Here is a 13733-nt window from a genome sequence, read left to right on the forward strand (position 1 = left end):
TGTTGTTGGTGATTGATTTATTGACATTATCACGTAATGTTATCAATGTGTGTTCAATATGTCAAAATATCGAAAAATCTGTGTGGTCTAGTGGATGAGGTATTGCTGTTTTGTTTTTTTTTGTTTTTCTTCACATTACCGGCGTGGGTTCCCACCTTACTTAAACCAAAACTTTTTTGTAACTTATTGTTTATGCAATTGTTTTGTTAAAGAGTAAAATAATGATTAAATTAATGTTTTCATATGCAAACCGGGGAAAAACTTAGTTAAACACTGAAAATCATTAGTTTATAACGCAACATAGAAAGTCACGTGATAAGCAAATTTTGTTATGAAGTTGTGCGCGTTAAATTTAATTTTGCTTTCGGTTTAGTTTCATTTAGTAATTGTGATAAGTGCATTTTTTATCATTCTAGGGGTAAAAAAAGATCAAAAATTGTTAAGAAAAGTCATTTGGATATGCAAACAATTAAATAAGTGTCCATCATTAACATATAAGGAGACTTTAACGTTACCACTTTGGATTCCAAGTCAGCTTGTTTTTTTTTGTACAACATTACAATTCTAATGGTCATTCGATTTAAATACGTTTATACGTCAGTGCTTAATGGATTTGATTGCCTCTTCAAGAGTTATAGCCGACGGCGATGCATGTGTTTGGAGAACCTGCAAAAACGTGGACAATCCCATTTGAAGAAGTCATGAACTTGTATGTTGGAGGAAAAGGAGAGCGTTCGTAAAGCGTAGTGTATGAAAACAAATTTCTTCAAATGTGAAGTAGTATGAAGCTTATATTTATTGCACATTTCATTGTTTGAGAACCCATTGTAATGCCTCCGTTATTTTAGGCATGTATACATAAATGACTTAACTTTCATTTGGTTTCCGTCTGTTCCTATTTTTAACGTATTTACATTATTTTGGTACCCCGTACATAAAAAAGCCACAATATACACCGCGGGGCACTCAAAGAAAGACAAATATAAATAATACAGAAACATAATATTATAGTGAACACCCAATTTGTTCGAAACAGAAAAGCAATTTATTAACAGGAATTGAAAATAATTTCATTTTAAGCACATTAAATAAAGTTAACTTTGGCAATTTAGAATGAACATAATGCAAAAAGAAACTAGGAAGTCAAAATTAATATTGCAAACCACAGTTGCTATTGTATGTTTTAGGATAGTTTCCTTTTTATTCAATATTGTATTGTAAATGAAATCTCGAGGAAATATGTATTTAAGCATCTCGCGACTGGTGATGCAATAGTCGCAATAAATATGCAATAACATAATGCCTTATATCTTAACAAGTTAAGGTGTTGTTCTTTAAGCTTTAAGGCATTGATCTGTCACTTTCGAAAGAAAATGATAGTTTACACTTTTATCATCTGGATAATCATAAACGATGTTATGTATAACAAGTTTTGAAACATTTGTGTGACCTTCTTTAGAACAAATTGTAAACACTTTCGACAAAATATCGTCTATTTCTCATATTTCTCGAATATGGTCCGAATAAAACTAAACAAACAATCAAATGCACAGATACATATCAAGACCCTCCAGCAACCTCTTTATATACTATGTTCTGCTGGAAAACCGTTCGAAATCACCTAAGCAGGATTTTTTCTGCTATGGATTTACACAAGGTACATAGCAATTACCAAAACCGTAATTGGCATGAACATGATCGTCGACGAACCGCTTGTGGGTTCCGTGTTGATCTTGCGTGCTCCTGCTGTTGTGTTAGAAGCCCCGTCAGTGACAGTGACCCTGGCGATAGTAGTGAAATAATCGGTCGAAGAGGTGCAGATGTCACCATCATATTCGACGGATTCGAATAAATCGTTCATTGACTCGAGTGACTTGATAATCTCAGCTTGACCCTCGGCGTCTAAAACAGTATCAATCTCTCGACAAGAGTCCTCGGTGCCTACCGGCGATGTGCTGCACTCACGCGTCACTACCGTAATCCTCATCTCGGTATCTGAAATATGATTGAAAACTTGAAAACATCTGAGACGGACAAGACGCATTATAACCAAAACCCTATGAACCGAGTTACCAAGAAATATATTGTGATACAAATACCATAATAGTACTTTAATATTAGTAGTGGGCGCAACATCCAAAACAAGCGTAAAAGGTGTAGAAACTGTCTTAAAAACAACCTACTGACCGAATTAAATATGGTTGCTATGTGTCAGAAGGACCCAACGACTAATTAAGTAAAAGTGAAACATAATACATTTAATTAAGATTGCTATTCATTATAAAACAAAAAATCCTCAAAGGAGTAAATGAAACTATAATAAAATACGATATAATTTTACCAAATAAGTCTTATCGAGCAAGCCAAATTTAAATGATGTGATATTGAAACTAAACTTGAGAAGGTAATGTGAAAGCTAGGCAATGCCAAAGTGCCTTATGCTTATGCAGTTTCAACGAAAATTGACTCTGGACATAAAACCATTGTCAATGAGTGTAGGTTTTATAAAGCAGCCAAAAACAAATACTATCTGACCGTTTAAGCCACAGTGAGACCTTCATCTAGTAGGTAGGTGGCAGGAACATAATACTCTTCATGTCAGCTTTATGTGTTAAATCTTTCTGCCAAGTTATTTTGAAAACCTTTAATCGGTTCATGAGTTTTTGAGCGGCCAGAAAAATGTGTACCTGGTCTTTGATACCTAAGTGTGAATTTGACGTACAAGGCAGGTAGCTGGATATGGTTATTATTTGCGTCAAAATAGTTTTAAATACTCACATCGTTTAAGTTATTCTTGAGGATGAAGTTACTTACTACATACATATACATACTGCCAACTATTATGAAAAACCTGTATCCTTATTAGAACAAGAAGCATTCACAGACTGTTATATCAACTGCCCAAAAAAAGTTTGATACAAAAGCTGGGGAAGTCACAAGTATATTCTCAAGAACATAGGCACTAAAATGAACAAAGGGCAATTTAATACAAAAAAAAGAAACAGAGTGATAGTTCTTGTGCATTGCACTTCCTCTGAAGAGTTCAGTCAATAAAAGACCATCTCGGATGAAAATAAAGAAATACCAATTACTTTGAAACAACGGCAGACACATTCATGGCCATATGCATTGAATCAATACCTCATAGACTTTTGTACTTACGTTCAGGAAAAACAATATGAATAAAAAGCACCCATCATATACCACACATCGGTTAAGCGGAGTTATTTAGTAAAGTAAAGTAAAGTAAAGCGTTTAGTAAACGCTAAAGATAGGTACTTCAGCTTTATGTGCTCCTATTAATATACATACTATATTCCAATTCATGAAATTGAATTGGGGGAAAGTGCTGGTTATTTCCAGCAATATGTGTACAATTGCCCTCTGTTCTAGGTTTCATTGAAATCCCTTCAGCAGTGTTTAGTTAATATTCGGACAAGGGTGTAATGGGCGGACGGACAGGTGGAAGGGCGAACAAAAGGACGCACAGAGCGGCGAATGTATACACACCCTTCGTAAATGCCTTTTAAATACATACCGTTGTCCGGTTAAAGTAGTGTTAGTGCACCCGTTTCTCACCAAGGCGAACCGGTTTCGATTCCCGGCCTTGTTGCATGTGAGTTAGTTGTTACTAAGCTGGATAAGTGCGTTTTATCCGGGTACTCCGATTCCCTCACAACACAAGACAACACTTTTGTGAAACATCGTGCCGACATATGTGACTGAGTACAAGCTTTTATATCGTTCTTCACAATTGTTGTAAAATATAAATTGTTTAAACTAAACTAAGCACATACCGGGCAGATTAGAGGCTGTGAAGCCCATACACGTCATGGTGAATGTGAAACTGATACACGTGTCAATGACTGTATCAACACCTGAGGAAACGGCGCAGGTCTCTGTCGGGGCTGTGTTATTAGAACATGGCTCATTTTTTAACGAATCCAAGGAGGACATCATACCGGCCAGCTTACTTTCGAAATTGGCCGGCATGTTGATGTATTCAAAGCCGATATGCTTACAGCTGGGACATTCTGCAAAGGCATTCATAAACTTCGTTATTTCATAAAATATGTTATATATGGTCATATTATTTCAGAATTCAGTGACAAATGTACTAAATATCAATGTAATAATAAAAATTGTAAAGGCATGCCAGCTTTAAATTAAATACAAAAGGTTCTAGTTAGAAAAAAAGTCCATGGTGCTACAGAATATTGTATGTCTATGAAATGTGTTGAACTTATCGAGGGAATAGAATATTTCGCTTTTAGAAAACTAGCAGGATGTGACCATTAGAGTATGAAACTGTGAAACGCAAACTTTAATATCAAAACACTGTTATACGAGGGCAGTCTCCATCGGAACTCCTCGGCTAGTATCAAGCTATGGCCTCGGGTATAATACGGGTCGTAAGAAAATAGTCCACCATGGCCGACCAAGAAGATATGATAGACCAAAGACAGAATGAGGAGCGAACTTTTACCACTTATTTGTGTGTTAGTGTTATTTGTATACTTATTGTATTTTATTAAAATATAAAAATGGTTTTAAAAGAGCCCTAATGAGAAACTAAATGGAAATGTCATTGATTCTTAGTGGGTGGGGTAAAGTCTTCTTCCATTTGACAGATTCTAATATAGTTAATAATAATTTTGAAGCTCCAGTGATCAGTGGCAAAAATTATAAACACAAATGCTTTATTTGATTTTTTTGGAATAAGAAATAAGTCTGAATCTGACTTTACTTAAATCGATAATAGGTTAGCCTTTCTTTCTCAGTGTATTTACATTTCATTTCATTAACTTGAATTTTTATAATTAAAGTTTACATTCTTTTAACCAAGGATGTATTGTTTATGTGTTCGTGAGTGTTGGTATCAAACAACGTCATGTAATGGCACAATTGAATGCCTGTTCACTAATATAGCTCTCTAAATAGATTATATCTTCATTCTTGTGGTTTAGCAAAATGAGTTTGAACGCATAAACCAGCACACATTTCTTTCAAGACTAAATTCTATGATATCCACCGGTGCTGGTGATGCAGAAACATTGAGATTTTTACTGTTCCAATGAAATGCAGACATTTAAATTTTAATCTTATTGTCATTTTTAGAGAGCAGTATGGTACCAGTGCTGCAGCTGACTTTGAATTCCTGGCTTGTTTTAATGAAAAAAGGCAGATGAGGTAATGGTTGTGCTATTTTCGAAATTCGGACAATAATTTAACAGTCAAGTACCCTATTGGTTTAAGCCCAAATGTACCTGCATGTTTGTACAATTAATCAACAAGTAATGACAGTATTAAAATATCAACATTGTATTGGAATTTAAATATGATAACAATATCATTTCATATCCTTTAATTTGCCAGTAGTCCAGAGCTAAAAGCTGCTCTCTCACAGACTGACAGTTCTTCTTGGTCATTTTTCAAAAGCCTTCAATTGATATCGAAGGAGTAATTAAATTATGTAATAAAATGTACACAAATATATGGCTTAAAGCAATAGCAAAACAAAATATTTTCCAAACAATTGAAATCTGTTCTATTATGTGTGACCTTATATGATTAGATAAAAGGATTTTTTACCAAAATTTCAAACTTGAATATGAAAGACTGTGATCTGATATTATGTCAGCAGTCTAATATCACTAGTTTCCATACATTTGCACAATAATTGCCAATTGGCTCGTTAAAAGACAAAAATAAAAAGGTGTCAGAACGATAAAACTGTAAGGATGCAGCTTAAAATTGGTGTTGCACTTAATAGTTTGTGAATACTGTTCTGTTGTTGTACAGCCTTTTAAAATAATTGATCTGAATATATAATTTCTATTATTGTTGTATTTTCTGTTTACTATTTCGGGCACTGGAATCCGAATGTAATCAAAAATGACATTGCATGAGGATTGACCTGCAAAGCATGGAAACCATCTAACACAACTGCAACACATACCTTGGAAAAATGAGTGCAAGATGGAAACAATGCGTTCAAGGGAACATCTTGTCATCCCAAATATTTGATGACTTACATACTGATGTGAAGTTGAAGATAAAGGTCATCTGTTGGTCTGTAATTATTATTTAAATCCGGATATATATTTTAAAAGGGTTATATGGTAAAGGATTTATCTACGCTTAAAGTGGTGTTCCTATTTTATGTAGGGAGGATAACTACAAAAACAGAAACAAATGGCATTGGCAGACCAAATAAAGGAGAAATATTTTGTTCAGTTCAATTTGTAAGACTTCAGAAAATCCTTTAATAGGGCACATCCTTGCAAATGACATATTATAAACTGGGCTCTTTAAAATGTGAAAAGGTGAAAGTGGTGTAGAGAATAAGCCTCAAATCCAAGGCTGTGGGTTCAAGCCCCTCCAAGATACTTTCTCATGACCTCAGGAAAAGGATGTCCGTACTTGTTTCTACTTAGGCAACAGACTTAATAGTGATTCTGTAAGCTTCTAGCTTGCATAGCAATCTGATTAGGCATATATAAGATACTAGCTGATTTGCAAACAGTTTTTCCATTTGTGTTAATTTATTTTTCAGTCTGTTGGAATGTTTATTAGAAGTGATGAGCATTGCTTACTGCAACCAATATTTATTTTCTTTATTAAGTTGAATTTAACGAACACATAACATGACTTGTGATTTTACAGATGCATGTTCATTTCAAATGATGCAATAAAAGTTATTCTGAATGTCCTATTTTTGTTCGAAGAAAATGTGTTGAGGTTTTGGCATAGCATAGTGTCCTCATTATCATCATTGTGGTGTGCAAATCAAACACTCAAAACAATGTATTAAAAACCAACCCGTCAAGCCAACTACTCAAAGAGGCACAAGGATAGTGTTAAAGAATCTGGTAATATATTTAGACAAATAAAATGCAAAGAAATATCTATAACTCTGACACATGGTAATGCTTAAGTCCTCTCATTGTGTGTTTATGGTTAAAGCTGAGACATACAGTATTTTTTATAAAGAAGACTTAAATTTGTATGGCAACTTAAAGCCATATATGGGGATTAAACGCCAGAAAGATTGTGAAGTCTCCCAAAAGACTCAATGCACTATAAAGGGCTTGGCACAGAAATGAAAGTAAAAATGGGAGCAAAACCTAATTTATCATTAATTTTACATTGTATTGCATACAGATGGCTCTGTTATTACTTGACTTAATATTAAAAATAAAATTAAGGGACATGTTGATCAAAACAGTAATTATTGTTGTTTGCATTTTATGGAGTTGGACATTAAAGAGTCATTGTGTGAAGAGTGATCTAAAGGCTTATTATTCAAAATAGATTAAATATTATTGTAAAATGGTCTAGTATACATTGCTGAAAAGCTTAGTATCCTGGCTAAATATTTGTTTTAGTCTTTTATTTGCAAAATAAAATCAGTTGTGTATGTTGTCAGTTACTCTTTTGGTGTTGTTGTTTTTAATAAAAAATGACAATTTACTCAAAGATATTGAGATCAATAATTATAGATTAAGACAAATATAATGTGTAAAGAAATTTTTGATGAGTAGGGTTTATCCACAGCCAAGGAGGTAAAGTGAAGCATGATCTGCCGTGAACAAAAACTATTTGAAGACAAGTTTTGTCATGTTAGTGCACCAGTCAATTGTAACCCCCCACCCAGGGTCCGGGGGTATACTGTAATTACGCGGCTTGAAAACGGTGTTAATCGCCGGCAGCCGCATCGCACTTTCGTATATCCTTATTACTATTTACGAGGTGTATCTCGAAGCTTGCCGGAGATGGCCGAGTTGTTACGATTGGTGCAGTCTATGAAACGCATAGACGTTCAACAAGCGTATTTTATCGAGCGGAATTCAAACAAAATACTTTAATCATAATGCGTCTCAGGGATTCTGCAGATCATATGTAAGATTTAATTTTGGTACAGTGACATTTGTTTACATTAATTGTTGTGCAATAACATTGTGTTAACCTAGGCGGCCCACCAAGAGGACGCCAGATACATGACTCTTGATAACGCGAAAAAAATGAATGAATATTAAGTGAAACAGTTTATATTCTTCTTTTCCGGATTTAAAATGAAATCTCAGTGTTAATACTATTTAAAAACTAAAGGAAAACGTCATAGCATTACTGACATGTTAAAGAAGTACATGCTCTTCTTGATCAATACTTGTGAAAATCAAGGCTTTAGGGGAAGCTCAAGTGATTTTTGCCCTTTGACCAAACCGAATGTTGGGTTTCAGTGGCAGCTCTACCGATTCATGACCTGTGTCCAAACCAAGTGCTGGGCTTCAGGGGAAGCTTAGTGATTTTTGACCTGTGTCCAAACTAAGTGTTGGGCTTCAGGGGAAGATTATTGATTCTTGCCCTGTGCTAAAACCGAGTTTTAGGCTTCATGGGCAGCTCTAGTGATTTTTTTACATGTGTTCAAACTGAGTGTTGGACTTCAGGGGCATCTCAAGTGATTCTTCACCTGTGTCCAAACCAAATGTTGGGCTTCAGGGGGAGCTCAAGTGATTCTTGACCTGTGTCAAAACCAAGTGTTGGGCTTCAGGGGAAGCTCAAGTGATTCTTGACCTGTGTCAAAACCAAGTGTTGGGCTTCATGGAAAGCTCAAGTGATTCTTGACCTGTGTCCAAACCAAGTGTTGGGCTTCAGGGGAAGCTTAGTGATTTTTGACCTGTGTCCAAACCAAGTGTTGGGCTTCAGGGGAAGATTAGTGATTCTTGCCCTGTGCTAAAACCGAGTTTAAGGCTTCATGGGCAGCTCTAGTGATTTTTTACATGTGTGCAAACTGAGTGTTGGGCTTCAGGGGCATCTCAAGTGATTCTTCACCTGTGTCCAAACCAAATGTTGGGCTTCAGGGGGAGCTCAAGTGATTCTTGAACTGTGTCCAAACTAAGTGTTGGGCTTCAGGGGAAGCTCAAGTGATTCTTGACCTGTGTCAAAACCAAGTGTTTGGCTTCAGGGGAAGCTCAAGTGATTCTTCACCTGTGTCCAAACCAAATGTTGGGCTTCAGGGGGAGCTCAAGTGATTCTTGACCTGTGTCAAAACCAAGTGTTGGGCTTCAGGGGCATCTCAAGTGATTCTTGACCTGTGTCAAAACCAAGTGTTGGGCTTCAAGGGAAGCTCAAGTGATTCTTGACCTGTGTCAAAACTAAGTGTTGGGCTTCAGGGGAAGCTCAAGTGATTCTTGACCTGTGTCAAAACCAAGTGTTGGGCTTCATGGGAAGCTCAAGTGATTCTTGACATGTGTCAAAACCAAGTGTTGGGCTTCAGGGGAAGCTCAAGTGATTCTTGACCTGTGTCAAAACCAAGTGTTGGACTTCAGGGGAAGCTCAAGTGATTCTTGACCTGTGTCCAAACCAAGTGTTGGGCTTCATGGGAAGCTCAAGTGATTCTTGACCTGTGTCAAAACCAAGTGTTGGGCTTCAGGGGAAGCTCAAGTGATTCTTGACCTGTGTCAAAACTAAGTGTTGGGCTTCAGGGGAAGCTCAAGTGATTCTTGACCTGTGTCAAAACCAAGTGTTGGGCTTCATGGGAAGCTCAAGTGATTCTTGACCTGTTTCAAAACCAAGTGTTGGGCTTCATGGGAAGCTCAAGTGATTCTTGACCTGTGTCAAAACCAAGTGTTGGGCTTCATGGGAAGCTCAAGTGGTTCTTGACCTGTGTCGAAACCAAGTGTTGGGCTTCAGGGGAAGCTCAAGTGATTCTTGACCTGTGTCCAAACCAAGTGTTGGGCTTCATGGGAAGCTCAAGTGATTCTTCATCTGTGTCCAAACTAAGTGTTGGGCTTCAGGGGAAGCTCAAGTGATTCTTGACCTGTGTCAAAACCAAGTGTTGGGCTTCAGGGGAAGCTCAAGTGATTCTTGACCTGTGTCCAAACCAAGTGTTGGGCTTCATGGAAAGCTCAAGTGATTCTTGACCTGTGTCCAAACCAAGTGTTGGGCTTCAGCGGAAGCTCAAGTGATTCTTGACATGTGTCAAAACCAAGTGTTGGGCTACAGGGGAAGCACAAATGATTCATGACCTGTGTCAAAACCAAGCGTTGGGCTTCAGGGGAAGCTCAAGTGATTCTTGCCCTGTGACTAAACCGAGTGTTAGTCTTCAGGAGTAGCTTTTCTTTGTTTACTATTTGCATGGAACAATAAATGTCAACCTGAGTTCAGTCTATGTGCGGGTGGTAGACTCATCACTTTGAAAACTCTTGATGACCATGGCTGCTTAGGGACTCTAGTGTCGTTCACCGCATTGAAGTAAAGTATTATCAGTTGTTATCAGTTGAAGAATTGTTCACATTTCAGATTTGTTATGTTGTTTTCGACACCGGAATGTATTTAAAAGTAGGTTCAGTTACGTTAACAAAGCATATTGAAAGAGTTTAAATCACAACAATATCTACAATGTCTTAAATTCGCCAATGGATACAGCAAAAGCTGTAATGGGAACGTGTGCAGTGCTTTCGTTTCGGCTTTGTCGGTATTGCTTAAAATAAACATTGTATACCGATGACTTTAAAATGTTATCTTGGCATTTGAGATGAGACTGTCATGCGCAACGCTCTTTCATATCGAGTTGGACAACTTTGTGAATTTTCATTTATATTTAAAAGTATAAAAGTGTATGTCTTGGACACGACGTTCGACTATGAAGTCAATATTAGGCAAAATTAAAATAAAAGTGTGACCTTGACCAATGCCATGGCATGCCTGACAGAACTCGGAAAAATCGAATCAAAATGTGTAGCAATGCGGAAATCTTCACAAGGTTTATTATATAATTCGACACAATCAGGACACCATTTTCATGGAGGGACTTCATCGAACTCCACGCAGTGTTGCCTCACTTACAGTACAGTAATCACTGCCTTCATGCAAATAACGTGACCATAGATACTTTGTTAAATGAAAATTGTATTTAAACCTTATTGCATCTTGGATATTTGAAATTGGTTAAAGCTATCGAAAACGAGAAGAAAACCCATTCACAAAAATAAGTTTATATAAATTGTATATAGCTGAAATCCAGCTGCACTCGCCCAAGTTGGCAGAGATCTGCTTGTCAAGGTATATCACTGCCTATGAGATTGGGTTTCATAATATACAAATCAGGTGTCCAACGGGACTCCATAATATTTTAAACTGTTTTGTTTTGAGAGGTGTTTGAGTAAGATGAAAAATAAGATAAACAGTGCGAAGCCCCACTCGCGACTGGTCTCAAACATTGTTTTTATCGCAACATTTAATTAATCGTTGTGTCAGAACAGTACTAAGTAGTTTATGCATACTGTTTATAAACGATATTGCATAATTCTTCATTTTCGACCTTTTTTATAAAATTGTACGATGATCCTTTCATTCCATTTTTTAGGAAAATTACTACAATTATTCGATTAAATAGCATGTTAAAGTACGCACGTAAACACATTTTATAATTCAGTTCAAAGAACGAATGAGTATGCATTTCAGAATTAATTTGAAATCGAATCATTTAAAGACATCTTAACTAGTATTGCATTTCCAGTTAATATCTCAGTTAAAGTAAAAATTCCTTTCATATAGTTTAAACATGCAAAGTTTGCAAGTATCTTTTACGTTTTATAGCTTAAGACATTCAATATTTTAACGTATGGTGTGAAAGACAGATAATGATTATTTAATAACATATATTATACCTCACATAATTGTGTAACTTCTTTGTATATATAAACTCAATCGGTCCGTATATCACTGTATTTTGATGAAAATGCAGTTTATGACGTCAGCGGTCCATATCATACTTTTGGCCGGTCCGGACCTCGCCAAAAACGTAATATGGACCGATGACATCATGCAACTGGTAGGTGCTGCTTGCTTTTTAAAACAAGATGTAGATTTGTCGCAAGTAAACATTATTAGCTTTGTTAAATAAAACATCTTAAGTGCTTTAAAAATAATTAATTATACTATCAAATGTTCTGTATAATATAAGAAATATTAACACACCATTTCGGCTCATATGGCGTAATAAGGACCGGTCAGTCAGCCCTCGAAGGTGAATGGACCTCGGCTAGCTCTTCGGTCCATATACACTTTCGGTGGCTGACTGGCCGATCCTTATAATGTCATATGACCCTCAGTGGTGTGTAATATTTCTTAATGATATGTTATCCTCGGCAGTTCAAACAAACACATATTTTTTATATTGTTTATGAATATGTCAAACTTTAACGGGTTTTCAACGATTATCAACAAATATATTAGCAACAAAAATGATTTTATATACTGAGAATGTAGTTGATTTTCGTATCACTCACACAAAAGGAATGAAGTGCAAAACTATACATGCTTTTCATGTCTGTCCATGTGCAGCCACTGATCATGACCTTCAAATCTGTGTAACTTGTCTTTTTGAAATCATGAATAATGAATAATTGAGTCATAAATGTCAAGAGCCCTTTGCGGCACAAAATTTATAGAAATCTATATTACATAGCCCGTTGTACCTCAGAGGAATATGGTCATCTGTGTACATGATAAAAATAAAGTTGATATTGTTAAATGTGCCTCTCAGAACATTACTTTACGACAAAATTAATGAATTGATGTACAATAGTAACAGATAGTTGTATTTAATAGCCCGTGGTACCTTTTTTAGTGATGGACAATGACCTTCCGTGTACAAGGTAAAGTGTTTATACGGCCATAGAAAATATATGTAAATGTCCAGAAAATTACTTAACGTCCTAATTTGTGAATTGTTTATATGTACTAGGGTATATTCATCAGGAGCAGGACTACCAGACCACAACTGTAAAAGGAGAATTTATGGGGACGACGTTACTAATGTTGTTAGAACTTGTGTCCAACCCATTTGCTTTTTGTATACTCTATATTCTTGTTGTAAATACCGATTATGTTGAAAGAAAAAAGGCAATAAAATATGTTTAAATCAAAGGAGAAGAATTAAAATCATTGCATCATTTATTCAAAAGCCATCCCGTCGATAGTACGGTATTAGTTCGTTGAACATTACTCTGAGTAATTTATCAACACTGGCAGTAAGTATACAATCAACAGCACATGTGCCGATTTTCATACAAAATATTTTTCACTCTTATAAATGTCGCATTGTTGTATGTTTTTTGAAGTTATCCGTAAGCTTTTTAACCATTCAAGTCTAAAGCTCAACGTCATGTCATGTTAGCTATACAAGTTCATATTTGGTGGTTATAGCATACGACCGTAATAAATACGGGTGAACTTCACTGATTACAGTTAGGTGTGCACTAAACCTAGACCTAAATACCTTCAATGATATAATTATATCAATATATACTTACCTAGAGCGATGCATGGTGAAATCGTGAACAAAAACAGGAAACCAATCCATGTGTCCATTTTGAAATGATGCTTAACTGCAAAACCAAAATTGCGAAGTTTTCTAACTTGTGAAAAGAATCGTGACAAGTTAATCAGCGCCGATGTTCCAGGTATAGATGCGTTTGACAGAGTAGTTACAAGTCGACGCGGAGTCAGGCTACAATGGTTTTGGGTGATAAGTGTCCGTCTTCACTATATAATTGGTAGGTTTAAGCATCAACTCGACGTGAAAGTTGATTCAATGATTAGCTAGTCCGACGAATGAAAAACAAACACAGTTATGATTCAGAATGCATGCCAGAATCAAGCAATGTACATGCAAATTGTTTCAGCTCGGTTAGTGAACACATTAAATCCGACACGGCGCAGAT

General features: G+C 36.1%; 1 protein-coding gene across 1 annotated transcript; it reads right to left on the reverse strand.

The window, feature by feature from the left end:
* Positions 1-1113: 1113 nt before the first annotated feature.
* Positions 1114-13471, reverse strand: LOC128242454 (uncharacterized). The gene is made up of 3 exons (XM_052959610.1): positions 13323-13471; positions 3798-4034; positions 1114-1995 (listed from the first exon to the last, which is right to left on the reverse strand). Exons 1-3 carry the CDS (start codon positions 13378-13380, stop codon positions 1649-1651), a joined length of 642 nt encoding a protein of 213 aa, XP_052815570.1. The 5' UTR covers positions 13381-13471; the 3' UTR covers positions 1114-1648.
* Between the last annotated feature and the right edge of the window lie 262 nt (positions 13472-13733).

Source organism: Mya arenaria, chromosome 8 (genome assembly GCF_026914265.1).
Source record: "Mya arenaria isolate MELC-2E11 chromosome 8, ASM2691426v1".
NCBI lineage: Eukaryota > Metazoa > Mollusca > Bivalvia > Myida > Myidae > Mya > Mya arenaria.